The sequence below is a fragment of the Theobroma umbraticum genome, unplaced genomic scaffold (assembly GCF_002168275.2).
Source record: "Theobroma umbraticum cultivar Fairchild unplaced genomic scaffold, ASM216827v3 scaffold_147.0, whole genome shotgun sequence".
NCBI lineage: Eukaryota > Viridiplantae > Streptophyta > Magnoliopsida > Malvales > Malvaceae > Theobroma > Theobroma umbraticum.
In genome coordinates, this window is record NW_018397259.1 from 630,100 (window position 1) to 657,530 (window position 27,431).

Consider the following 27,431-nt stretch of genomic DNA (forward strand, 5'->3'; position numbering starts at 1 on the left):
TAAACACGTTTATACATCTGAACACGATAACACGATTAAACATGTTTAGACGTTTAAACATGATAACATGATTAACACGATTAATTAAGCATATTTTAAACGTGTTACTCATGTTTGACGCGCTAAGATACGAAAATTTTCGTATCTTAAACGTGTCAGACATGATTAGACATGAAACATATTAAGGCTAACCCCAACTTGTTTAACCCTTATTTTCCCATGTCGCATTAACGTGTTGTGTCCAAAATTACCAGGTCTAATTACATGAAATGTAACAAATAAAATAACTCAAAAGCTAATTAGCTAAATTAGAGGATTTTGTATAATATATTCTTGTCAAAATCCATTTCATCCCAGCAATAATATTGATGTTGAATAATTTTTAATACATCTTCATTTTCATGTCAAATTTCTTTTTAATTTAAAACTTTATCTCTATCATGAAGGCGTTTAACTTTAAGAGTTTATATCCTAATGAAATACAAAGATAGAGAACAAGTTGCTTGCTACGTTTAAAAAATATTGTTATTGCATTCCATATTCAAAAAAAAATTGTTACAATTAAAAAAAATGGGTTGTTACACGTTTTAACTCCAAGAGTTTGTATTATAGTGAAATACAAAGGAGCAAGTTACACACCATGTTTAATAAATGTTGTTGTTACTAAACAACATTGCAAGCCTAAGTAAATGATTCACACTTCAGCAGAAGATATTACACACTAAAACTACAGTAAAAAATGTTACACGCCAAGATCAAAACTTTAACACTAAATGTTATACGCCAAAGCCAAAGCTTTAATACCAGATGTTATATGTCAATGCCCAAGCTTTAGTATCAAGTATTACACACCAAAGCTTCCTCATTCCTACTAATGTTATACGTCAAGACATGAATCACTTTGTTACATGCCAAGGCATGTTCTACCAAACTTGAATCACTAAAAATTTAACACTAATAAACCCAAGAACTTATTGTTACTCACCATGCCAATGTTTTTAGTCTCTAAATTGACGATGAGATAGTGAAAGATAGACAAAGAGAGGGCTATGTTAATATATACTAATTAACCCAAGAATATGTTGTTACATTCCAAGTCACACTCTTTGGTTTGTAGATCAACAATGATATGACAAGAAGATAAGAGATAAATAGAAAGAGATGGTGATGATTGTAAAATTAAAAAGAGCTAGATAGCGAGAGAGAAAAAGGGGAAGCACCGCAAAATAGGAAACATAGTAGAAAAAAATTAAAAGCATTTAATTTTGTTGAAATAGTTTTAAAGGTATTTTTATCATATTTTGGCTAAAATTAGGTAAAAAGAATTAACTTTATATTGCATGCTATTTATGAAATAGGCTTATGAGATGACCATTTCTCACAATTTTGTCATTAAATTATAATTGATAGAAAATTTAATTTGATAGTAATTAAAGATGATTTTAAAAGTAATCAAAATTAATCTAATTTATAACTCACTAAATCTCATAAATTTGTAATTAAAAAAAGCGGTAAAAGAAAAGATATAAAAAATAAAACAAAAAAAGAAATAAAATAATAAGCACATAAATAAATAACAAAGAGTATATTTGTTTTTTTATTTAAAGTTAACTTAATAATTAATACCTTGTTATGAAATATAACTTAAAAAATAAGTATAAGATAAATATAAGAGAAAGTATTTAAAAAGAGTAAGAAGATCTTATTCAAGTGTGCATTTACAAATAAAGTCAATGGCTTATTTATAAGCTAATAACCTTTTATCTAAATAGAATTTACAAGATGAAGATGATACTAAGTGATTAGATAGATAGATAAAATTTAAATATTAATCCAATCTAATCTATATCCAAATTTAGATATACATAATATAAATGGATATTTACAAAAATATTTATAACACCCCCCTCAATTATCCATTATAGTAAGAATATACCTTATTAAAACCTTACCAGGAAGAAAACCTCATTGAAAAAAAATCTGAGTGAAGCAAAAATAATATATAATTCTTTTTAAGAATACGCTTTTGAAATATTACCTCAATAAAAACCTTATAAAAAAAACCCTTATCAAGAAAAACCTAGTATGACAGACCTCAATCAAGGACAAGAATACACTGTATATTTTACTTCCCCTGATGACTATATCATTGAGATCTTTAAAATGATGCATTCCAATCTTTTATATCAACTTTTCAAATATTGCAGTAAAAAGGGTTTTAGTGAATAAATTTGCTAGATTGTTACTTGAATAAATTTGTCAAACACTAATATCACTTGTTTCTTGAAGATCATGAGTAAAGAATTTTGGCAAGATATATTTTGTTCTATCGCCTTTAATATATCTTTCTTTTTTTTCACATCTAGTGACCTTACAACTATTGGTGAACTCAATAGATATGCTTTGTCCATATAAAATCATTTTAGTACTTTTGCTATGTAATTAGATTGATGGATAAAAATTCTATTTGTCAAGGGCTCAATCTAAAAACTCAAACAAAAAATCATTTTTTCAAGGCTTCTCATCTTAATTTTTTTTTATTAAGAAAGGAGGGATTCGAATCTTACTAGTTAAATAGGGAGATTATGCACCAACCAATGAGACAAATGCTCGGGTGCGTCTCTCATCTCAAATTCTTTCTTTAAATAATCCACAACTTTTGATAACTCTTTAAGAGGTCCGATAATATTTAGGTCATCAACATAATCAACAATTTTCACAAATTTAGATTCAAATCTTTTCAGAAAAGCACATGAGCACATAGGATCATTTTTATACCCTTCTTTCAACAAATATTTAGTAAGACAATTATGCCATATATGTCCAGATTACTTTAATCCATATAAATATTTATTTAATTTAATAGACCAAAATTTTCAAGAATTCAAATTTTTATGCTTCAGGCAATTTAAATCTTTGTAGGATTTTCATATAGATATTGTTATCAAGTGAGCCATATGAATAAGTTGTAGTTACGTTCATTAGACACATTTCAATCTTTTCATGTATTACTGAATTAATTAATATAGAATTGTAATTGCATCTACTATAAGAGAATATGTCTTTTCATAATCAATACTAAGTCATTGGGTACAACCTTGTGTGACAAGTCATGCTTTATGTCTCACAATCTCATTTTTCTCATTTCATTTTTGCAAAAATACCCAATTATATCTTACTAGTTTTACATCATTTGGTGTATGGACAACAGTTCCAAAATTTTATGTTTTGCAAGTGAATTTAGTTCCACTTTGATTGTATCTTTGCACATTGGCCAATCATTTATATTTCTACATTAATACTGAATGTCACATTATATACAAAAATATATTCAACGTTTATTTTATTCCGATTCCATCTTTTCTCAGTAATGACAAGATTTATTGAAACCTCTTCATTTTCAATGATTTTAGATACTAAAATTTCTTTTGAAATTTTATCAATTATGTCAGGAATTTCTTTTAAAGTTTTTGTTTCCTCTTTTTAACCATCTTGTATATTTGCTCATTTTCTCTTTCGAGGATTTTGTCTTTAAAATTGATTGTTCTCCCAAGCTTTTGGCGTGCCTTGTGCTACAAGGACATCAATTCTAATAGGAGCTTTTATAACTGCTATAAGAGATTTAGTTATTCTTTTTAGGTCAGTAAATACATTTGGTGACTGATTTGCTATATTTTGCAAATAAATTATATTTTGAATGTCAAGTTTACATTGATTTATGTGAGGATCAAAAGTAGATAATAATAATGTATTCCAAGATATTTCTTTTTCTAGCTACTTATTTTTCTCCCTCTTATGTTGAAAAAATTGTTTCATCAAAATAACAATCGACAAACCTTGCCAAAAATAAATCTCTTATTAATGGTTTTAAATATTTAATTATACATTGAGATTCATTTCTAACATATATTTTTAACTTCCTTTGAAGATCCATCTTTATGGGTCGTGGTGAAGCAATTGGAACATAGATCACAGATCTAAAAATTCTACGATGAAAAATATTTGTTTTCTAACTATAAACCAATTGATTGCAAACGAATTTACAATAACTTGCTAACTTAATATGTACAAGTACTGCTGCATCCAAAATGACATGTCCCTAAACAAAAATTAAAAGTTTAGATTTCATAAGCAATGACCTTACAATCAATTGAAAGTGTTTAATAAATGATTTTACTCGACTGTGTGTGTATAAATATGAGCAAAAGGCTGTTCGAAAGTTATTTTAACTAATATACAATATTCATTAAAGGTTTAAGATGTGAATTTACCAATAGTGTAAAGATGAATAGTCTTTATTGTATAATCAGGAGAAAATGTGCTTGCAAACAAATTATTGCAAATGCCAAATTACAAGTTGATAATAAGCATACACGTTACCATCTAGTCGATGCTTCTATTAATCCTATAAAATATTTAAATGGCTCACATGGTGGATGTATGAATCCAAATATATCATCTTGAATATGTTTTAAAAAACGTAAAAGATTCAGTCCCAACTTTAACTAGTGATAACCTTATTATTAATTTGCCTTTAAATTAAGCAGCACATGAGTATCCATTATATTGAAAAATCTTTTAGTTTCTCCATGGATGATTACATGTATTTTTAATAATTTTTTATATTATTATTGATTCGGGATGGTCTAACCGGTCATATCAAATATCAAAATCATTTGTAAACTTCTGACTTACTATACCATAAGTTTTAATCATTTTAATTTTTGTGTAATACATTTCATAGGACAAAGTGAGTAAATTTTTCAATACACACCTTTTTACCCAAAATAATAGATGTAATATAAAGGTATTTAGTGTCTTTTTCATTTGTTATCTGAATATGATATCCATTCAGACAAAAATCTTAATAAATTTTTTGAGACTTAGTAAAAAATAATGTATCTTTTATTATGAACTTTGTTCCTCTAAGTAGTAAAATATTGACTTTTTTAGAACCTTCAATTAATCTTGTACTACTAGATATTGTATTGACATTAGTTTTTTTTATTGTCAAGTAGAAAAAATATTTCTTATCTTCAAATATAATATGCATTGTAGCAATGTCTACTGTATATAAATATATATGTATATTTACATAATTAATCTTGGATCCAATGAGATGAATATCAATACTTTTCTTTAATACATAATAAGACACTTATAAATTAACATAAAAAAGCATTAAATATATAATTTATTAATTAAAATGTATAATAAAAATATATCATTTAAATGTAATAAAAACATAGAAAAATATCTTCATGATAAAGTTCTACTAAAGCATATTAACAAACTATTAAAAAATTTCAGTCTTGGATATTTCTATTACTAATCATATGATCAATTTCTCTTTTAGGATGGACCAGAAAATCCACAACATTTAGATGTGTTATATCAATTTGGTCATGGTCAAAATAATTTTGAACAAATTTGCTTCTATATTTTTCTCTCTTTTAGCATTCAGTAATGTTTGATAAAGTTTAATATTTTTTTCTTTTAGCATTTAATGATATTTGATAAAGTTCAACAAGAAGTTTCAATGTACAACAATACAACCTATGGCCTTTCATTTTCATACCACATTGATGACAAGACATTTTTTATATACTTTTTATTCTGTATATTTATCTTTTTCTTATATCTCTTCACTATTCATCCACTTTTAGTAGATTAAAAATACTCATCCATTTCTAGTAGATTAAAAATATTTACCCACTTCTGTGTGGGTTAAAAGTATATATCCACTTTTATGTGGATAGAGTTATATATCCACTTTTGGTGGATAAAGTTATTGTTATAATTGGAATAGTGATTAATGTAAATTATTATCGTGACCTTTTTATATCTAAGACCATAATTGTTAAATAATGTCACATTTACTTTAAGAAATGAATGGATTCATAATTTTTTATTTGTAGCTTGTTATTTTGCTTGATAATAAAAATACTACATGATAGTAAAATTCACATTAAGGTTGATATTTAGATAACTAAAACATCAAAGAGATATCAAGTCACTTAACTGATTTGTTAAAACTAGAAATCAAAGACTAACTATTGAAATCTTTTTGAAGCTTGGAGAGGATGAAAACAAAATAATGCCAACACCTACCTAATTTACTAAAACTCCTTTTGAAGCTTGGAGAAGATGAAAATAAAATAATACGAACATTTACCTAATTGGCTAAAACTAGAAATCAAAGAATAACTATTGAAATCTTTAGACCCTTGAAGATGATGAAAATAAAATAATATCAAAACATCATGCTGATAACGTGTTATAAAATATAACTTGATAGAACAACTATAAGAGAAAGTACTTAAAAGAAGTAAGAAGATTTTATTCAAGTGTGTATTTACAAATGAAGTGAATGGCTTATTTATAGACTAATAACCCCTTATCTAGATAGAATTTATAAGATAAAGATAGTACTAAAAGATTAGATAGATAGATTAAATTCTAATCTTAATCCAATTTAATTTATATCTAAATCTAGATATATATAATATAAATAGATATTCATATAAATATTCATAACATATCTTACTTTTTTAAAAAGTAAGAAAGTATGTTTTACCAAAACTTAAAATTGTAATTCTTTCGTGTAATAATACATGCGTGCGCATACTCATGCATATATATACACAGGAGAGAATCCACTTACCCAAATTAATTCAATTTCACACCATTTTTTATCTTTTTATATGAATTATTTCTTGCTAGTCGAAACATGAAATTCATACTTTACTCATGTAATTTATGCATGCCAAATTTAAGTAAATTGAAAATGTCTATGTAATTGTTAAACTCTTTTATAACTTTTGGTACGATACAAAGGGTGTTAGAACTTAATAATTCTTTTCTTACAAATCAAAGTGTAATTGGATATCAACACACACACGCACATATATATATATATATATATATATATAATAAAGTCAAAGTTTACTATAATTACTATGACGTAAGTTGTAGTATAAATTGCATTACTTCCTTTTATCTTTTGACTCATTAATATTACTAGTGAAGCTAAGAGGCACATCAACGGTTAGAACTGGAAATTTCAATCTAAAAGTCTTGGTTTCGAATTTCGAGATGGATAAAACCAAAAATATATAGATAGGCGACTGCTACATCTTTTAGTCGAGCCCAAAATCACAAGTACAAAAAAAAAATCAATATTATAAACTTATAGGATATTATCTTATATATTAGTTGCGGAATTTTTAAACTACACATTGATCACCAGCATCTCTTTACTAATGATATATTTATTATTCTATATACAGTGGTCCAAAAAAACATAAAAATAATTATGTTTATTAAAATATAAAAGAATGAAATAGTCATTTCCTCGAACTAAATATGACATTAAATTTTGTCTTTTTATCACTCTAGCTGAAGTCCTCTTTCTTTCATAAGCCAAGACCCAAGAGTCCAGCCCTTCATCCTCACTATAGCCATAAATCATGTGTTTAACTCTCATCTTTGTATAAAAGGCATGGATTAATGATAAAGGTTCTGGAGATAGAATTATTTAAATTTAAATCCCATTTTATCTTATAGGTCTTATTCAATTTCCTCTATCTCTTTGTCAGATATAATCAAACCACTCCATTTTTTTTTGAGATATTGACCCAAAAAAAAACATAATTATATACAATTATTCTCATCCTTTTAAGGTTTTTTGTTCTTTGGACTGGATTTATCATATTGAGTCCAAACCCATACCCACTTAATTGGGCCTGAATTTAAAACAAAATATTGCATGCAACATGTGTTTTTTATTTTATAACCTATAAATGAATTTTTATTTATAGTGAGGATGATGTTTGATGGCTTGTACGAATCCATTTAGGCTTGAAGATTGTTGTTTTCATACTTATAGGTTATATTCATTGATTCTTTAGTGAGCAAAAGTTCGTTGATTTAATTATTGTTTTATTATAAAAATAATAATATTTTAGAATTAAAAATGTAATAAATTAATAATATTTATAATTTGTAAAATAAGTTACAACCGGTTTAGATGAGTAATTCGATCTCTAAACACCTCCATTTCTTACATATAATTTTGAGCAGAAAATTAACGCTATTACTTACATTTGTATATTTTTAAGGAATTTTTTATATTAATTATTATTACTTAAAATATTATTTATTTTTTATATTTACACAATAAATACGATGCTAATATAAAAAATAAAAAATTTAAGTTCCTTAAGCTAACCTAACCCTAGATGAAAGAAGGAACAAAGTCTGACCAATCTTTGATCATCATCACATGTCTTGCACTAAAAGCTCCTGCCACGGGACAGTCTACGCTTTTGGGAAGACTCTTCAAAAAGAAATCAATCATGTTACAATCTAGAATGATGGGCAAACGATGGCCGTAAGATCACCGATATTCACGCTCAGAAAAACTAGGGGGTCCACACGGTTTTGACTTGTGTCCTTTTCCTCCATTTTACAGTTGTGCCATAAAGTTAAAATTAAACAGCCGTCGGTGCCATTACCCAAACTAATTTCATTATTTTCTATCATACAAATCTCAACCGTCAGCTGCATAGTTTTCCGTTATTTTGTCATTAATTAAGAACCTCTTAACAAAATAGATATCTTATAATAGTATATTCACCATTATTTAACTTGATTAAGTAAGATTAGAATATGTTATAATCAGATTTGAATAGAGATCGGATAATACAACTATCTATCCTGAGATTGAATAGTAATTTTAGAATACCCACCATTAAAGCCGATTATGAATAATCATTTTTAATATATAAAATTTAATTTTATATATATTATTTTTTATTTATAAATTTTTACAATTAATATAATATTTAATAAAATTTATTAATTGTTTAAAATATTATTTTAAACTTTAATTTAAATTTTTATGAATTAATTTTAATTTTTATTAATAATATAGATAAAAAATTAATTTATATTTATTTTAATTGAATATTTCAAGAGTACAAATAACATCTAAAATAATAAAGTAGGAGCTCGTGTAATAATTGAAAATTTTAATTGATTTATAAAATTTAAATTAATATATTTAAAAAATAACAGATTTCTAAATTCAACTTCTTATCAATGATTTCCTCAAACTCGTTAAGGTCTAAAGCAGTGTTTTGGCATTCAAATGAGCTAAGCCAATCTATCAATCAGTATCAATGTAACATTTGCAAAGCCAGAAGAATAATTAGTTAAGAGTAATCATACAAGGAGGCATACTTTTCTTCTGATATGTTGAATTTCTTCAAGAAACAAATAGAGGCCAATTCCCCCTGATGGAAATCTCACAGCGGTAATTATCAACAGCATTTGGCCAAAGTTTCTGAATTAGAAAAGTTTTATTTTGGGCTCATCAGACAAGCTACATGATGTCCATCAAACATTCAAAGAGGGGTGTCTTACAGAGAGGCATATCAATTATGAAGCAGCATCTAAGCAGATGAGCCAACCTGGGGCAAATATGCTAAGACTATGGAAATCAGGAAAAGTGTGCTTTGGGTCCACATGGCTTATAGACTTTTTCAACATATTGATTAAATTTCCTCCTTGGAGCATTGCCACACATATAAAAAGCATCAATTATGGAATTTCCATTTATGTTTACATGCCATCTGTATGAGTAAAGGAATAGAAGTGTTTACCAGCATGAGGTCCACCAACCAAAGGCAAAGAAAAAGATTTTGAGTCTATTCTACAAAGGCCAAGTCAATGGCTCTTCCCCCTTGTACAAGTGAGAGAATCTTCCTCCAATGTTTCAACCCTCAAACCTTATGCAAATGTGACATGCAAAGTTGACAGCTAAAATCTGAAATCCAATTTAGAATTGGAAACCATTTATTGCAGGCAAAACTCAACCTGTGAAATCTCTGGCTTTGAGACATCCTCAAAACTGTCTATGCAGCAGCTTTACTTGGATTACAGGTGGGAAGTATTCTGATATTTCTCCAAAAACAAGAATTTTCCTTGTGAAGATCAGTTCCTATTCAGCCAATCTCTATCTGCCCCTCTTGTTTGTATAGTCCGGGAATCAAATCTGTTACCTTTTAGAGATTCCAAGAATGATTTCTAACAAGGTTGTAGACGAAGTAGATGCTGATAATTTCATGGAATCAGAAACGCTGTCAACTACAACTGAATCGTCTTTTGACAATCAGAATGGCAGAAACAGAGGAAGAGCAGAACCAGGGAAGAAAATGAAGAAGCTGAGATCAATCAAGCTCTCAAGAATGCCATCAACAAGAAAGGGAAGATCTTCATCCAGTCAATTCCGTACCGTGTTATCAGGATATGCAGCAAGCTCGGAGCAATCTACTCCAATACAGATGTCTGATGCATCATCTAATCATGTAGACGCCACAAGCTCCTCTGATGCAAAGGAGGAGAATTTTCAGGCAAGTACCTGAATTTCAGAATGAAGTTTTCATACTATTTATTGTAGTGACAATTCAAGTTGTTCAAAAACCAAATATTTCTTCATGTGGACAGGAATTGCCGCTAACATTGACAAGGCGATCTAGTTTTAAGCCTGTAAGAGCTGTAACAAGAAAGTCCAGCATGAAACTCAGAAGGCCCCAGCTGAGGAAATCTTCTGGAGGAACTGACTTGAAGAAGAAATCACAGTCAATTAAACCTGCATCTTTTGAGAGCTCAAACTCATCTAGGAGAGAGGTAAGTTTCCAAGATGATCAGCATCCTATCATTCCATCCAGCGAGGTAGATTCAGCACCTCATTACTTGAAGTCAACCAGCTCTTCTGATATGAAGAAGGAGCAGTTACAGGCAAGTCCAAGTCATTCTGAATCTAGTTTTGATAGCAGTGAGCAGGATAAGAAAATTTCAACAAATGAAAAACAAAAGTTAGCTTATCCTGGTAACGAATCTAATAGAGTTCTAAGAACATCTGCATTGGGACCTATAAGGCGCTTAAGTAAAATGGCAAGTTTGAAATCCAAGCGGCCTTCCACAAAGAAATGCTTTGGAATTTCTTCCATTTCAGACCCAAGCATAGAGAGAGCTACCTGTTCCTCAACTCTCAAAGATTCCAAATTTCGAGATTGTGTAGCGATTAAGCCAGGAGGAAGTGAGTCTGATGGAAATGCAGTCTTGAAAGTCTGTCGATATTCTTATTGCTCTCTCCATGGCCATAACCATGGTAACAAACCTCCATTGAAGAGGTTTGTATCGATGAGGCGGAGAGTGGCAAAGACCCAGAAGAGCTTGAAACCAGAGCGTCAATCCTCTGGAAAAGCAAAACATTCTGGTAAAAAAAAGAAAGGACTCCAGACAGAGAAAGGAGTCTTTAATGGAGATCCTGGAGTTGCAGTTCAGCAAACAACTGTTGATATCAAAGAGATTCATTCAGTCCCAGGAAAGGAGAGCAGTAATTTTGTAAATTTGGCTAAGAGCGTACCTGTTGAATTATTATATCCAGATTCCGGTAATGAAGAGAATCTGCACCAAAGTAATAACCCAATTAAAGTAGAATTCAAGGAAAGAAGTGTGGATTGCAGTGGAGTTGGAGCAGAACAGCATAAAGAAATTTCTGATACCCCTGATACCAAGACCAAGATAGAAGAAATTGGCCACCCAAATTGTAGAGATGTTAGTTCAGAAGAGTTTGGAGACGCAACACAGCTTGACAGGCTGTCCTTGAGGCCTGACGAAACTATAAGCACCTGCAATCAAGTGGTTCCAGTGGACGAAGAAGCTCACAGAGATGTTGATGAAGATAAAGGTTCAAGTTTGAACTTGGAAGAGTATAAAGGTGATTCAGGAAAAGACATCAAAAAATTGGAGACTGTTTCAACTGGGAGAAGTTTTGAGCTTCCCAATGGTCTTTTCTCATCAGCTTCTGTTAGTGGAATGATGGAGGAACCAACATCAGCTAGTGAGGAGAAGAATGGAGATTCTGAGCTAGATCATGGGATCCTTGAACCTGCAGATTCTATGGCTGCTAGTACTACTGATGCGGCATGCAAAACGGAGAAGGAAAATCAGAAGAATTTCACATTTTGGAAATTGATATATCAACATATGGTTACAGGTCTTGATGCAGAATTTGAAACTCAAGAACCTCTTCCTGGAGTGAATTTAACAGAGCAAGTAGAAAATCTGCACAATGCATGTGAAGATAAGGACTCTTGTCAGGAAATTTCACAGACAGATCAGGCCATGAGTATAGAAGATCATGAAGCAAGCAACCGGAAGATTGAGTTCAGTCAAAGTGATGCCATTAAGCTGGTACAACAAGCCTTTGACAAGATCCTCTCAGAAATTCCAGACCACTCGTCTGGTGATCAATCAGTTGCTAGCGAAATAACTTCAGACAAGGATTTCTTGTTAATGAAGCAGAATGAAGGAAAAGAAGCAAGCATCTCAATTTCCTCTGATTCCGTTGAAGACCGTATGGTACAAGATCATGAAGAAAAGCAGCTTCAAACTGATAATAAAATTGCACCTGAAGAAGTGAAAGCAGCCCAAATAGAAGGAAAAAAGTCTGGCAAGCAAATGCCAAATAGCTGGAGCAATCTGAAAAAGATAATCATCCTCAAGAGATTTGTCAAGTCATTGGAAAAGGTAAGGAACTTAAAGCCGTGCAAAACCCGGTATCTACCTACGAATAGAGACCCAGAAGCAGAAAAGATTCACTTGAGGCATCAAAATATGAAAGGGAGAAAAAATAATGAGGAATGGATGCTTGATCATGCACTCCGTCAAGTTATCTCAACATTGGCTCCATCTCAAAAAAGAAAAGTAGCCATGTTGGTACAAGCTTTTGAAACAATCATCCCACTACCAGAAAATGGGAATGATATGAGGTCCAATGCAGCAGCTTCTTCTCCTACAACTTCTGTTCAAGCCAATATTGAGTCCTTAGTTCATAATGGTGACAGTGCACAAAATGAAGACGGTTCAGAAATCTTGCCAGGCAAATCGTTGTATCCTGAATTGAGTTTCAAAGATGACCACAAACAAGTCAACGAATCCCAAATGGCACACCAGGAAATCCAAAAAGCATCTCCTGAGCCCAAAATAACAAGTCTGCTTTGTGGTTGCACAGAACAATCTTTGTGCATAGCAGCCTCAGAAATGAGTGGTACAGACATGAATAAAGAAGATACTGGTGCAGTTGATGACAATGACAGGAATGATGTTTCGATTGACATGGATGCTCAGCCGAAGTTTGTTGACCTCTCTTTGCTTGAACTTGAAGAACGCAGACTATCTGATAAGTCCTTAAATAATGAGGATGCCGTAAGGACCTCTCATGAGAAATTCTTTCCAGAAAATGAAGAAGTTATTCAAACAATCTCGAAGGACGAAATTTCAGTTCTTGATTCAAAAGTCAGCAATGGGGATTCTGAATTCAATGTTCAGAAGACAGATTTGGAGTCCAGTGACTTAATTAATTCAGCCGACCAGCACCCTGGTAAACCTGAAAGCCAAACAGAAGTTGGTGAAGGAGCTCAGCCCAAATATAAATTCCTCAGTTATCCAAGCGCACAATCTGAGTCCAATTTTGCTGCTGATGTTTCCAAGTCAGAAAGACAAAAATACATGAGTCTTTGGTACTTAATATATAAGCACATGGTCTCTGGTAGTGCCACTGAAGATGGATCACAACCACTTCACAATGGAGCAGATGAGGAAGTACAAGGTGATGCTGCCAGCAAATTTTCAAGAGAGAATAATGCTGACTTTCAGGGTTCTTTTGCAGTGGGTCAGGATATGATGGAGAACTACACAACAGGCAGCCAAAATATTGAATGCCACAACAATGAGATTATAAAGCTGGTAGAAGAAGCAATAGATGAAATACCTCTTCCAGATATTCGAGATGACACATCAGACAATCAATCAGTTACTGGTGATGCAATTCCAGATCAAGGACTCTCAGAAAAGAAACATGGTGAAGAGGTACATATCATCTCAAGTTCTACTGGTTCTGCTGAAGAGGATTCTGAAGAAGCTAGAAATATAACAGCAGAGCTCCATTCAACCTTGAATTCTAAAGAGAAAATACTGAAGTCTGAAAATGTAAGCAGCCAAAAAGAAGCAAACAGAGAAACAGAGGAGGGAAATAAATCCAAGAAAAGAGTGCAGAGAAATTGGAGCAATCTGAAAAAATTAATCCTTCTTAGGAGATTTGTCAAGGCATTAGAAAAGGTCAGAGAATTTAACCCACGGGCCCCTCAATACCTGCCCTTAGATCCTGCCCCAGAATCAGGGAAAGTTCTCCTAAGGCATCAAAACATGGAAGACAGAAGAAATGCTGAAGAATGGATGTTAGATTATGCACTTCAGAAAGTGGTCGCTAAACTAACACCAGAAAGGAAAAGGAGAGTGGAGCTGCTTGTAGAAGCATTTGAAACAGTCATTCCAACTATAAGTTGAACTCATCAAAAGCCCCAATGCTGCAGCAGCAACTTCTCCAGCAAAAGTAATCGACCTGCTCTTAGTCCACAAGGTAAGAAAAGAGACCCTGAATTTATTCATCCTTTCCAAGAAGGACGATATTAACAATAGGGAACCTGTGGAGCAATAGAAGAAGAAGCTAAGTAAAAGAAACTCGTAAGAACAAAGTATAAGGACAAGCCCACCGTTTCTAAACCTGGTCTTGTTTAAACCAATTATTTACAAAATTCAGAAGCAGCATGATACTAGATTTCTTTCTTTAAACCCCCTCACTTGGTAGAGCATTCTTAGGAAATTTCATTGATATGGCAAAATGCACCCTGCTAATATCTTTTCTTCAACTGAAGATTTGACCTCATCGTGATATATAATGGTGTAGCTTCATTTTTTTTTTACTTCCCAATAATCTTGCAGGTATGGCCAAAAGAAGTGGTTATTTCATATGATCAATTGGAATGACCCTGAAGCATCAAGTTGGTAGGAAGATACATCACAGTAGAAACACAGAGGAAAAGATTGTTGTTTAAATATTCATTTAGGAAACAGCAGTGTAGAGGATGGAAATTGTAATTTAGTGGAGGTTGTAAGTTCCACACAAGATTCTTCTGCAACCTTAAAGCATATTTTTAGCATGCTTATGGTGGAAAAACAAATAAGAATACCATATGTGTACCTGGATAAGTAAGGTGTTGCGTATTATCTTTTTCATTTATGAAAATACAGCAGTTATTACGGTGTCAGCCACTCTATATGACTGGATGTCAGAGATAAACATTTTGCATGTCTGAGTTGTGATCATTATCACCTCCTGGTAGAGATTGAGCAGGAAGTGATATGGTAGCCACTTTTTTTGCATAATTTCTATGGTTATTACAATGAATTAACAGAAGGAAAACAAAAACCACGATGAAGTATTGGAATTTTGAAAGATAGAATTGTATGCAAGGTGCAATTTCAAGAAGGCAAAAAAAGCTAGAAAAGTGTTAGATCCTGAATTCTTAGCATTGTTATACAACAAATACATTCATATGAATTGGTACAAATAGATAACACAAAGTATAAGAAAAAAGATCATAGAATAATCATTTCCTAAACTCCGTCAACCCAAACAACTTTCTGCTTATATCTACAAGTTCTATAACCTTCTTATAGAGGCAAGCAATATCCCTGTAAAAAACAACTTGCACCGTCTTCTGAAAAAATATAGAAAGCTTTAACGAATTTTATATATACATATATAAATCCAAATAGTTTACTAGACAAAAACTTGGAAAAACATTTAAAAAGGACATTTTAACATGAACAGATGAGTTAGATCCAATTCTCAAGCCATCTCCCTCACATGAGATGAACACATTAGTCAAATTAAGGTAAATACCTTCAAAAGTTAATATGATTTCAGTCACTGAGGCAGTTTTAGTCATGTCATGTTTTCTCTGATACAGTCTATACGGATGAGATGCCTCATCCGGTCCCTCACCACATCCATCTATGTACTATAATTCATTCTCAAATATAATCTAAAAGCAAAATTTGGTTTGAAGACTGCACATGAGGAAAGTAGTGAAGGCAGGCAGGAGAAACTGATCAAGTTGACAAACGGCCTCAGGGGAACATAATATCCAAAAAAAATGGGATAGCAAAAATCAAAGTGAAACCCAAGCAGACAACTATTAGTAATTGAACTAGTACATTAAAACTTCTTCGTAATTGGAATGCACTTGGTATTAGAAAACTGATCTTTTGCTCATAGGAAAATGAGAAAGGAAGGAAGAAAGCATTTGTATACTCAGAGCAGGCCAAGCTGTTGGAAGATTACTACAGTAAGCAAAAGAAGCTTCTCAACTATCAGGAGGCTGGTGCACCAGGAGATTCATGGCAAGGTCTTTTGGCTGCATTACATCTCGAACATGTTAATGCTCAGTTCTTCAGAGAAGCTGACGGTATAAACTTCATTATTCTTTAAATCCAGTGGCTGCTTTACTTAAATTGATATTCCAGCATGGCAGTTAATATTTATGATAAGAGATAGATAAGCTTTGAGTGTGGCAAACACCCCAAGTTGGATTTGCCTCAGAATTTTTGTTTCCTTTCTGTGAGGGACTATGGATTTTGAAAGTGTGTAACGTAATTTTCGCTAGAGAAGAGCAGAGATGATATCACTGGCCTGTAAGGCTACTTATAAAATAAAGGATGCACTATTCTCTCTCTTTTTTTTTTTTTAAAAAAATAAGCTATACTGATCATCATCAGGAGAGCGTATTATACAAAAGGGCGTGGGCTATTTGGTTGTCTAGCATTTGAATACAAGTAGGGGTTCATATTACATACAATCTTACTTGTTTCACTAAAATTATAATGTGAGTCTGAGTCCAGAACAAGATCCTTGACAACATGCAGAAATTACATTTGCCGCTATATATGCTGTAGAACTAATACCTCTGGAAGAAGAAAACCCAACAAATAATCATATTAATCAACTAACATGTAACTGGAAAACAAAATAACATAAAGTTGGTGTAAAAGCTACCTTTTTATGTAGAACTTAAACCAGTGTCCTAGTGGCCCCAGAGTCTCTGCTTACATGCGTATATCCGTGCTTGCTATGAAACAAATTGCTTGAAATCTACAGAAGAGAAAAAAGTGTGCTCCGGATACCTATGCTTCATTTCCTATAAAGTCAATCAAAGAGAGGCAAGCAAAAAAACCCACCATCAAAGACAGCAAGAAATGCATGAATATTATCAAATATATTATATATATATATAACAACGCCAAATTGAACAGTTTTAGCAGTTGTGTGGCATTAATGGGGAAGTACAAAAAAACAGAGAATATACTTCACCTTAGTAACTCAGTGAGTACAGTCCAAAAACTGTATTGCTCTTTGCTGTACCATCAATTGAACAGCAAGATTAATAGCAATTCCTTGACCAGCGACCTGAGAGGTGGGTCAGTAATGCGTTATACCGACCAGCTTAACTTGAGACGAAGTTCTCATCTGATTTTCTTTCTTCTTGGAATGCCGAATGAAACCGAAGCGCTCAAATTAATTTGGTTTCTTTTAAGTTCAATTTCTGTTGGATGGACGCTGTCAAAAGACTTGAAGATTTTGATATGATTCAAGATGTGGTTACTGGTCCAAACCAAAGCGATTGACGTTGTCACTCCTTTGCATCCCTGGTGTTTTTTTCTTGAGGCCCAAATACGAACAATTGCTGAGTTTTAAACCCAAAACGGGAAGAACCCAACTAAAGTAAAGGGGCAAAGAGACAAAAGTCAGTGTCCATCACTCTATTCTCATTCAGTTTTAACCTTTTACTCTGCTCCATTTCAGGTTTCAGATTTAATAAACTTTAAATTTCATTTTTTGATTGAGGAAAGGAAATAATAACCGAACATGAACTGTATATCCTTTTCCCACATGAACTCAATGGCAAGTAAGCATGGCCCTCGAAAAGCCAATAAAAACAGGTACCAGGACAGGAAGGAAACAGCATCAGCAGCGAAAGGTAGACCTCAAAGGCAGATGCATAGGATATTCATGTTACAGCTAACCGCATCTCTTCAGGAATCAAAATGCCATACAAAGACAGCTTTTAGGGGCATACACGTCCAATACACTACGTCCCATTCTTATGGTGTGCCACAAAGTCATTTGTGATTGTGAACATAGCCCTACAAACCTTCAAATCCCATTATTCATATGGTGCCAACAAAGCTGGCCATTCCCATAACGAAACACAGGTTCCCTCATAATTCAGCATCTCTTTTCCTGTCGAATTAGAAAATTGGAGTCAAACCAGACATGACTGGCAAACATAATGATTTCACAAATCGGAAGAAGGCAAAAAACAAGGGATAAAAATACCAAAAGATAAAACCCAAAAAACTTTTGAAGTGAAAACCAAAGAACAAATACTAATAGAGACCATGGTTTGATCTGACAAAGGAACCCATTCGTCTCACAGCACAGACGTGAAAAATTAAAAGTAAACATTTGCCTCAAAATTTCATCACAATTCTTTCATTAGCTGCCATTATGACGAGAAGGCAAAGATACCTCTTAAAAATGGTTTGAGACATAACATTAACCAGAGGTTTAGGTGAGGGACAACAGATAAAGGACCAAATAATGGAGAACGATCAAAGATATTTTAGATAATACAAGCACTCCATTACAAAAAACTAAATCATAAAAATTGTTTCCGCAGAAACTACATTGAGAAACTGCAAACACTACTAAAGAGTTACTGTAGGTGCCAAACATACAAAAAAATAATTTCCTAATAAAAGGAAAGTTCTGAAACCTGCTCACCTACTCCTCTACTGCATCTTTGTTTTTTTCTTCCTTTTCTTCTTTCACTTTTATCAGCCCTGCATCATTTGCACCGTTACAAAAACGCAGTTGCCTCCTCGCTCTCTTTGCTCTTCTTCTCTTTTTTCTCTCAGACTTCTCTGTATCCGGGGAACTAGATTCAACCTTATTTTTGTTCTTCTTTTCTTCGCCTTCTCGGTCTTCTGTTCAGTTTCTGCATCACTATCCTCTTTATCCTTCTTCTTTTTCTTTTTCTCTTTCTTCTCAACTTCAACTTCTGCTTCTTCAACTTTAGCTTTCTTAGCAACAACTGGACAGGGCTATCACTGCTTTCATCCAATTTGCGCTTGCGTTCCTCTTCATCCTTCCATCTCTTCACTGTCACTTTTCTTCTTTGCCTTTTCTTCTTTCCTCCCCACCACTGTAATCTCCTTCTCTACAACAGCCGTGTCGCTATCCTTCACAGCTGGTTCAGCAGAAGCAGCAAGGGTTGCACCATAGAATCCCACCAGTTGGCAACACAACATTTCTCAACCACTCTTTAGGAGTGCTATCTTGGCTTTCCATGCTTATCCAATTTTCCTTCTGCAATCAATTTCTTCTTCATGGACGCAGTTGGTCCCAAACCCCACTTCCTCGGATAAGTATCCCTATCCATAACCACCCTCTTTATCTTTGCCACCACCACGTGGTCACAAGTAGCCATCACTGCAGTTGTCATTTCTGCAATTCCAACGCAATCGCCTCCTTATAGTAGTCATCAACACAACTTCCTCCCCGACCTCATATCATTCTCAAACCTCAACAACCCCGGATCATCAACTTTGCCCAATAACAAATAGCATTAACACAGAATCTTCACAACCAACCTCTATAACTAGTCAAAAGAACTTCAAGAGGCATAATCACCCTCCTCATATAACTCTCGTCTCTATAATTATCATAAACCCATTGAGCATCCATAACATCGTGCATTGTCACCATATTATCTTTCTCACCTAAAATCCCAGACCTAACCCTCCTAAGTTCCTGCATATGACCACCGACCCCAAGAATCATCCCAAATGAACACACATAGTCCTAACATAGGTACCCGCCTCACAAGAAATCCAAAACACAACCAATGCCTATCTGCATCATACTCAAGAAGCTTACTTTCATAAATAGTTCTAATCCTAAGCTGTCTTTTAACGGCCGAAATCAAGGGCGGCTTCTGAAAAACAGCTCCTGTCAGAGTTTCAAGAGCCCTAGCAACCTTAGCGACATCAGGCACTTTGGAATGCAAACGGGCAACGCAGACATACTCTTTGCCTGCACCCTGTTGGGATTTAACAAGTCGTGTGGCTCTATCAATACACACAATGAGATTCCCAGTGACTTTGGGGTCCAAAGTTCCACTATGCCCGGTCTTTTCGACACGTAAAATACGCTTAATCCAAGCAACAACCTCATGGGAAGAAGGGTTAGAGGGTTTATCAAGGTTCAGAACACCATACCTGATGTATTCAGCAAGAGGTCGCTTGAGAGGGGAGAAGCCGCAGGGAAGGGGAGTGTAGTGTCCGGTTCGCACGTTGAGACGGTCGTAGTTTTTGAGAAGGATTGGCCACTGGGAAGTGTCGATGGAAGGGGTGGTGCTCTGGGGTTTGATCATGAAATCTTGGTCGGATTCTTTGGTTTCGGAATCTTGCAAGGCCTTTTTCTTGTGCTTTTTCTTTTCTGAACGAGAGAGCTCAACCTCGGACATGGTTTTCCTTCTTGTCTTTCTCCTTTTGAGATACTCTTCGCTAGGGTTTTGGAGTGGGTTTAGTGTTAAGTAGGAGCGAGGAAGGAAGATGAAATGGAAGAGCTTTATAGGATTAGGGTTTTGGAGGTTTTAAGGAGAAAGCTACGAATCAACCGGGCCTTGTGTTCCTCCATATCCAATCAGGAGGGTTTGGGCTTTTTTTTCCTCACTCTTCGTGTGTTCCAGGCTTCTTTTTTTTTTTTTTAGAGGAATAAAGAAATTTAATATGAAATGAGAGAGTTACATCTTAAAATGCAATTCTTTGGATAAAGTGGTATTTTTTAATTCAGTTAGTCGAACATGGTTTCTCAAAATTTTGTTTATAGGAAGATTAAGCAAGTAATCTAAGAAAATTAAATTTTTAAATCAATATCAACGAGAAAGATATTTGTTATTTTTAACATATCTTCTCATACCCAAATATTCTAGATATTGCCCGTACCTTTTAATTACCCAATTAAGATAAATTTAAAATAATTTTTATGTCTATGGTTAATAAAAATTAAATTAATAAATTAAAGCTAGTTCATAAAAAAATAAATTAAAGTTTGCAACCATGTCTAGAATAGTTAATGAATTTTAGTAAATATTACATTTATTATAAAGAATTTACAAATAATATACATTTAATATTAAAAATTATTATTTATAATCGAGTTTTAGTAATAGGTACTATAAGGCCACTACTCAAATCTTACCTAAACCCATGAAGGGTAATAACTTTTATTACCCCAAACTCAATTATAAAATATACTAATCTTACTCAATCAAGTCGAAATGCAAAATACTATCTAGATATTCAATTTATTAAATGGATTCTTATCATTGACAAAAAAAGCTTATTAATTCTTTTGTAAACATGCTTTCATGCAATAGAAACTTAAATAACAAAAAAAAATAATGGACTTAATACATTTGTATTTATTTGCTTTTTATCGAATATGTACATAATTCTTAAATATATTTTATAATGAACACATGAGATGTGCATATTTCAAGTTCCACATTTCCATCATTTACTTTGGAGCATCAAATAAATCATGTAAGCATAGATGCTGTCTCATAAAACATCAAATAATTATATATGCTTTTTAATTAATATTGTTGTACTACCTCTATGCAATTAAAAATGCAGATAAGTATCTATTGTTCGAGTCATACTAGGTCATGAGCTAAAATGGCATTCATAGCATGTTGTATCAGCCAAAGATGTTTATTTAGAGCAGAATGTTAGCATCAACAAACATGGGAGGCAAAAGACTTCAGACAAAATCCAAGGAGAAAGTCATTTGTAAACAGAGCTGTTAAATATGATCATAAAGGGTCCTCAAGCTCACTCCTTTTCTTTTGGATTTGGACTAAGCATCAAAGTCGATCAAAAAAGAAAAACAAAACAGAAAAGCGCTTCACCTAGAGCTGCTAGTTTTCTGCTTAGCTTTCTCAATAAGGGGTTTCAATTGCTTCTTTTCAGCAAGAATTTTAAGGAAGTTGAACAAGAAGGGTATGTAGTTGTGTTTCCTACGAATATTTTCAGTCCTCCACTTCTTGAATTTCTCCTCCTCCATCAAAATCTTCTCAGTGGCACCCTCAATCCCTGAATTTACTTCTGAAAGTTGTTTGTTTAGTGCTTCAAAGCTGCTCCTGTCTGCCAGTCTGTCCGACTGTATGGTAGCCAGCTGCTGCAAGATGCGTTCCCTCTTCTTTTGGAGCTCCTTAAGTTCAGCAGTGTACATCTCTTTCCTGTTCTTGATAACTGCCATGAGGTTGAATCTTATTTCACTTTTCGAATATCTCTCAATACGCTCTTGGATTACTGGTTGCACCATCTTCAACCATTCCATGTCTCCTTGGCCAGTAGGGCACTGACCATGGCTAATGGGTCCCTCCTTCAGTCCATCAAGCTCATACAGTACCCCATCAACAGGTATGTAGCTTATGAAATGGTAGACATCGTCATCTTTCCCAGCAGCTTTCTGCTCCTCTGGGACAAAAGGCTCGGGCCTTGCAAAGCTATTATGGGCTGCACGTATGGCTTCACTGTTATTTATAGCCAGACCCTTGAGCTCTGGAGGAAAGTTTTTAGTGAATTCTTTCAACTTTGAAAGTTCTGGGCCAATGTCAATATCTGGGCAGTTCATGAGGATAGACAATATTGCTTGTGTAGCACAAGCATTATTGATGACCTATGAAAATGTAGGAACAATAAATTCAGAAGATTCATGCAAATATGTTGGACTCCAGAAGTTACAAATTAGATTGTAACTGACCTGACTAGCAAAGAATAAATTAGGGTTTGGGTCCTTAATTACAAGACGTTCATCCTTCTCCCCTGGGCGCCATTTGAAAAGGAAAACCAACCCATACACAGGCCTAGCAAGGGAAGAAAAATTATGAAGGAAGAGATTCAAATGTGAAAATGTAAAATGACCAGTACCAAGTACGAACTCACCTAAGATTGTTTAGAGCATCAAGATCCAATGAATACAACTCCTCCACCTGCTATGACATAAGCCGTCATGACAGTATAAATGCACGTAAAAGACACACTACTATACATTCCATTCAGACATATATAAGGAACATGCACAGCTATGCACCCACCCACAACCCCACACAAAGATAGACTTTTATAGCTGTACACTGGGTTAAATATAGGTGCAAGGAAGAAGCAAAAAACTATCAGTGTAAGTGGGTAGGGATGGCAATGGCAGCAATTTTACTTAACACCAACACAATCTGATCCAATTATGTAGGGTCTAGCTTAACCTATAAACAGGTTCAGTTTGCAGCTTAAAGTATGCTAATGGTGTAGCAATAGCTTACTTAGGAGACATTACCCCTTTTGGAAGTCAAAGGCTAAGATCAAGGGGCTAATTAATCTTTAAAATATAATTTATCAGTTTATACAACTTTTTGGCATCCAAAGGAATTCAATAACTTTTTGTTTTGCTTGAATGGGAATTAGTCATGTGGTCCATTGGGTCTTGTTTCGGGTTTAGTTAAATTATGAGAGGTTTAAAATGAGGCCTTAGCACATATTTGTTTAATATGTTCCTAAGTTTAATGATTTTAAGAATCCTAATCCATCTGGAAAAAAACAAGTTAGTAATTTGTAAGTGCCTATATTTTATTTCTCAGTATTGCTAGAATTCATAGGAGTTGATTTCTCATAAAATTTTCAGTTATTAGAGTTCTTGAGAACTTGTATATCTGATTTGAGTTTTCCCTCCCTCCCTCCCTCCTACTTTTCTTCTTCTCATCTATTGTAATAGTAATTGACTTAGTTCAGCTGAACCAAGATACAATTGGAAGCTTAAGGGTCATATTATAAGAATCCTTATGCCTTTCACCCACATGTAATTGAGTTAGATCTAAGGCAACAAGACCATGCATAAAGCCATTAACAAACCTTCCAATTATATGACCAGTCCATGACAATGAGAATGGGATGGTTTAAATAGCACGGTACAGAACACACATAAGGTAATTAACCTAGCACTAACTGATTCGTTCATTATTCATTAAAAAAGCTTCAACAGTATCAGTCCACATATGCATCTAACATAAAATAAAGAGAGGAAATCACAAGCAAAGCTGACCACAAGACAAACATTAGGGAGCAGTTATAACACATAAACAAGAAGCGTTACTTGTACGCCTTTAACTTGCATCTGCTGTATAAGTTCTGTAAAAACACCTGCAACACATGGCAGAAAACATTCCCATCAAGGTTAAATCCCAAAACAGCTCATCCAGAAAGCATCACAGCTAAAAGTAAGCAAGAGGAGCACTAAAAGATGATTATTCACTTGATGCAACATGTTAACACGGGCAATGCCAACTAACAAATATAAGATATACATAACAAATCCTATGCCAAACAAATAACACCGCATAACCCAATACTAAGTATTATGCAAGTAGCAAAAAAGCAAAAAATTAAAAAGAACTACCTAACACCTCAATCTAATTTAAGTTACCTTTCCTAGGCTTATGAAAAGGCTTATTAAGGCCAATGAAGGGGCACCAAATTTACTCCAGTTAAGGACCAATGATAGCCCTTACAAAAATGTAAAAGGACTTCACCTCAAATCACTGGCAACCGCTGGGGTTTCAATCCATCTTATTCTATAATGTCTTCAAAAAGCAGGGATTGGCTCGATCATTATCATGCAGTAAACATCAACATGCATTACTTTTGGTTATTTTGCATTTTTGCATTAATTACACGCACATTCTATGTTGCACTTTGAAAATCTTAAAAGAGAATATGCATCTAATTAATAGAACAACAAGGTGATCCAACTCATCCAACACCTTAACAATAATTAGAAAACAATGAAGTGCATGGATGCGATCAAGCCTGCATGTTATTGGCATGTGTGCTGCATTGGGACTGATTTCAACAAATTTTACCCACTGAAATATCAAGAAAAAATATCATGCCTCTGACAGACACTGAACCAGGCATTAATGCAATCTTACAAAACAATTGCAGCAAAATTTTTACCCAAATTACCCTCCAAATGATCACTACAAGAAGATTTTTTCATGCCCTAATATGCAAACGCCCTTGCTATTTCCCACATTTCTTCTTGTCCCTCACCATCCCTTCATGGCCATCTAAATTGAATCCCCCCCACCCCAACTTGTTTAACATTAGGGAATCACACCATTTATCTAGAAGTGGTTATTAAAGACATGTAATCTTCTCAAATGTAGCTTTTCATGAAACCCGTAATATCCTTATGTTTTGACAATATTTAGATTAGCATCTGAACTACTCAATTCATTCTCGATCATATCAAGAATATGAACTCTAACCAGAGACAAAATAGATGCAAATTTGAGAATAACTTTAAGCCAAGCTTTTCCCTAGGATTAAACTCGCTTTTCCTAAGAATAAGTGTGTTCATTCCTTGTGCTACAATGTTCAGACAAGGAAATAACATTTCCCACTCACTAATTCATTTTTCACCTGTTAAATTGTTTCTCTAGCTGCAGGAAGATATTATAAAGAAAAAGTAAAGTAACCAGACTTCACCACTAAAATGGCATTCACTCCTACAACCCTAACAATACGTATAATTGAAGCCTAACAACCCAGACTTCTCTTAACAGTTGCTGTCCATAGGAGGATTGAGTTCCAAGGTCCAAACCCACCCTTCCCCTTAAACTTTGTACCCAAAAAGAAATTGAAAAACTGAATGAGACACCAAAAACACAACCGAAGAAAAAAAAGTGAAAAAGAAAAGGCAAAGCCCATCAACAACTTAAATGGGTAATAAAGCATTTCACCTTATAATTAAGAGTAATTCTTAACAAATTAAAATTAAAAAATTAAATTTGGAATAAACATACCCGGATCGGATTCAATTGTGCACCAAGACATGGTGAGAAATTAGCAGCTGCAGCCTGCAACAAACAAACAGTAAATTGTTTAAAAATTGCAAACGAGAAGAATTTGAGGACTAAGAAATACCTAAAACTCACAAGTAGAAAGGAAAGAGGGGGTCTTCGGACTTTCTTCCTCAACCCTAAATGGCTAAAGGCTAAAACTTCGCGGGGTTACTTCTGCTGTGAGCTTTCCCACCAGCGATGATCTAATAAATGAATCTCAACCGTTGGCCTCAATTTCAAGCTTTGGACATTATTATTAAGTCAAGTGTTTTTATTTGGTTAAAGTATCCATTTAATCCATGTACTTAGATATTTGTTTTAATTAGTTTTTTTACTCAAAATCGTAATAATTTAAATTTTTTAATTTTAAAAATTATTTTAATTTAGTTCTAACATTTTTATCTAAATTGATCATTACGGTATTTATACCAATGTTGACATGGCATGAGATGTTGACATGGCATGTGAGGTGGATTCATATTGCTAACGTGACATTGTCATATCAACTTGACATGTTAGCGTAGTAGAGAGTGACATGTGGACATGCCATGTGGCACTGTTAATCATGTCCACATGGTATTATCAATCTGACATATCAACAACGATATGGTATGTCGACATGTCAAGTGGAAAAATTTCCTTCAAAATCAAATTTGGGTTGATGCAAGATGGACCTAATCGAAAAAAAAAATTGAAGTATAAAGGCCTAATTGAAGAAAAATTAGGAATAGGAGGATTAAATTGAATAAAAAATTAAATTTAACATATTAATAAGATTGCTCTAGTATATGCCACATGGCTTTTTTAGCCCTATGGCTTTAAAGCTGGCTTGTACTTTAATCTTGATTTGTAACCCTAAGTAGTTCCAAACCCTAAAAAATCAACTACTATCCTTATTGTCATTAACCCTTAAAATTTCAACCATCGAAAATCTAGAGAGAAGCATATTGAAGCCTAAATTGCAAGTCATAAGAAATGGAGACAGTAGACTCTGAAGGCCAAACCAAATTTGCGTCAACACCTACATCTCCTCGAAGACACATTTTTGTTATAAATGTGAGTAAATTTAGTCTCTTTTCATGTCATGTTATGTTTATTAATAATTATCCATGTTTAATTGATTTGTTTGGAGTTTATCTTTTGTTGTCTTGCTATGTAGGTGAATAAATTTAATTTATATTAATTATTTCAATATATTATATAGGTTGGAAGACCAAATCAATTGGTTGTTACAATTGGCCATGGGGATTCAACATCATTCATATCCAGCTAATGGTGAGCAAAATTGAACTTTCATTCTATCATTTTGTATAGGCGAGCTAAATTGAGATTTTAACATTGCTTTTGTTTATATTGCCACAGGAAATGGGTAAAAAAAGGCCACTTAGGAAATCACAATCTGAAACTAAGCTGCCTATTCAAGAAAGCAGTAAAAATGATTAAAGTTTGTTGTGATTTTTAGTTGTTTATATGTTATGTACTTAAATGTTG

The 27,431-nt window shown here is 33.4% G+C and overlaps 3 protein-coding genes and 1 long non-coding RNA gene across 8 annotated transcripts; 1 reads left to right on the forward strand and 3 right to left on the reverse strand.

Moving 5' to 3' along the window:
* The first annotated feature begins 9,323 nt into the window (after positions 1-9,323).
* Positions 9,324-15,185, forward strand: LOC110416054 (calmodulin binding protein). The gene is made up of 3 exons (XM_021427890.2): positions 9,324-10,415; positions 10,510-14,491; positions 14,854-15,185. The coding sequence occupies exons 1-2, from the start codon at positions 10,083-10,085 to the stop codon at positions 14,416-14,418; spliced, it is 4,242 nt and encodes a 1,413-aa protein (XP_021283565.1). The 5' UTR covers positions 9,324-10,082; the 3' UTR covers positions 14,419-14,491; positions 14,854-15,185.
* LOC149527233 (uncharacterized) lies at positions 14,431-18,075 on the reverse strand. 2 transcript variants are annotated; one of them, XR_016351162.1, is made up of 3 exons: positions 17,285-18,075; positions 16,970-17,111; positions 14,431-14,555 (listed from the first exon to the last, which is right to left on the reverse strand). It is a non-coding gene; the product is annotated as an uncharacterized LOC149527233 (long non-coding RNA). The 2 variants fall into 2 exon arrangements; XR_016351163.1 differs by lacking the exon at positions 14,431-14,555 and adding an exon at positions 16,247-16,880.
* Positions 18,076-18,574: 499 nt separating this feature from the next.
* NAP57 (NAP57 homolog) lies at positions 18,575-20,611 on the reverse strand. Its single transcript, XM_021427891.2, is given in 11 exon segments — positions 18,575-18,942; positions 18,945-19,073; positions 19,076-19,109; positions 19,111-19,261; positions 19,263-19,313; positions 19,315-19,494; positions 19,496-19,544; positions 19,547-19,573; positions 19,576-19,815; positions 19,818-19,880; positions 19,883-20,611. Coding segments are annotated over 11 exon segments (1,728 nt in total). The 5' UTR covers positions 20,502-20,611; the 3' UTR covers positions 18,575-18,757.
* A 1,097-nt stretch (positions 20,612-21,708) lies between these two features.
* On the reverse strand, positions 21,709-26,159 carry UCH2 (Peptidase C12, ubiquitin carboxyl-terminal hydrolase 1). Of its 4 annotated transcripts, none has more exons than XM_021427473.2 (6): positions 26,034-26,159; positions 25,902-25,955; positions 24,191-24,237; positions 22,990-23,039; positions 22,808-22,910; positions 21,709-22,723 (listed from the first exon to the last, which is right to left on the reverse strand). In XM_021427473.2, the coding sequence occupies exons 2-6, from the start codon at positions 25,930-25,932 to the stop codon at positions 21,947-21,949; spliced, it is 1,008 nt and encodes a 335-aa protein (XP_021283148.1). In that variant the 5' UTR covers positions 25,933-25,955; positions 26,034-26,159; the 3' UTR covers positions 21,709-21,946. The 4 variants fall into 4 exon arrangements, with proteins under 4 accessions (XP_021283148.1, XP_021283151.1, XP_021283152.1 ...); XM_021427476.2 differs by having other exon boundaries at positions 22,990-23,036; positions 26,034-26,156; XM_021427477.2 differs by having other exon boundaries at positions 22,990-23,036; positions 25,902-26,036.
* Between the last annotated feature and the right edge of the window lie 1,272 nt (positions 26,160-27,431).

Excerpts from the sequence above, each read along its gene's own strand:
- LOC110416054 (XM_021427890.2), top strand. The coding sequence starts at position 10,083 with ATGATTTCTAACAAGGTTGTAGACGAAGTAGATGCTGATAATTTCATG. Across the intron at positions 10,416-10,509 it reads CAAAGGAGGAGAATTTTCAG|GAATTGCCGCTAACATTGAC; the intron begins GCAAGTACCTGA and ends TCATGTGGACAG.
- UCH2 (XM_021427473.2), bottom strand. The coding sequence starts at position 25,932 with ATGTCTTGGTGCACAATTGAATCCGATCCGG. Across the intron at positions 22,911-22,989 it reads GATGCTCTAAACAATCTTAG|GCCTGTGTATGGGTTGGTTT; the intron begins GTGAGTTCGTAC and ends TTCCCTTGCTAG. Across the intron at positions 22,724-22,807 it reads ATTTATTCTTTGCTAGTCAG|GTCATCAATAATGCTTGTGC; the intron begins GTCAGTTACAAT and ends ACATTTTCATAG.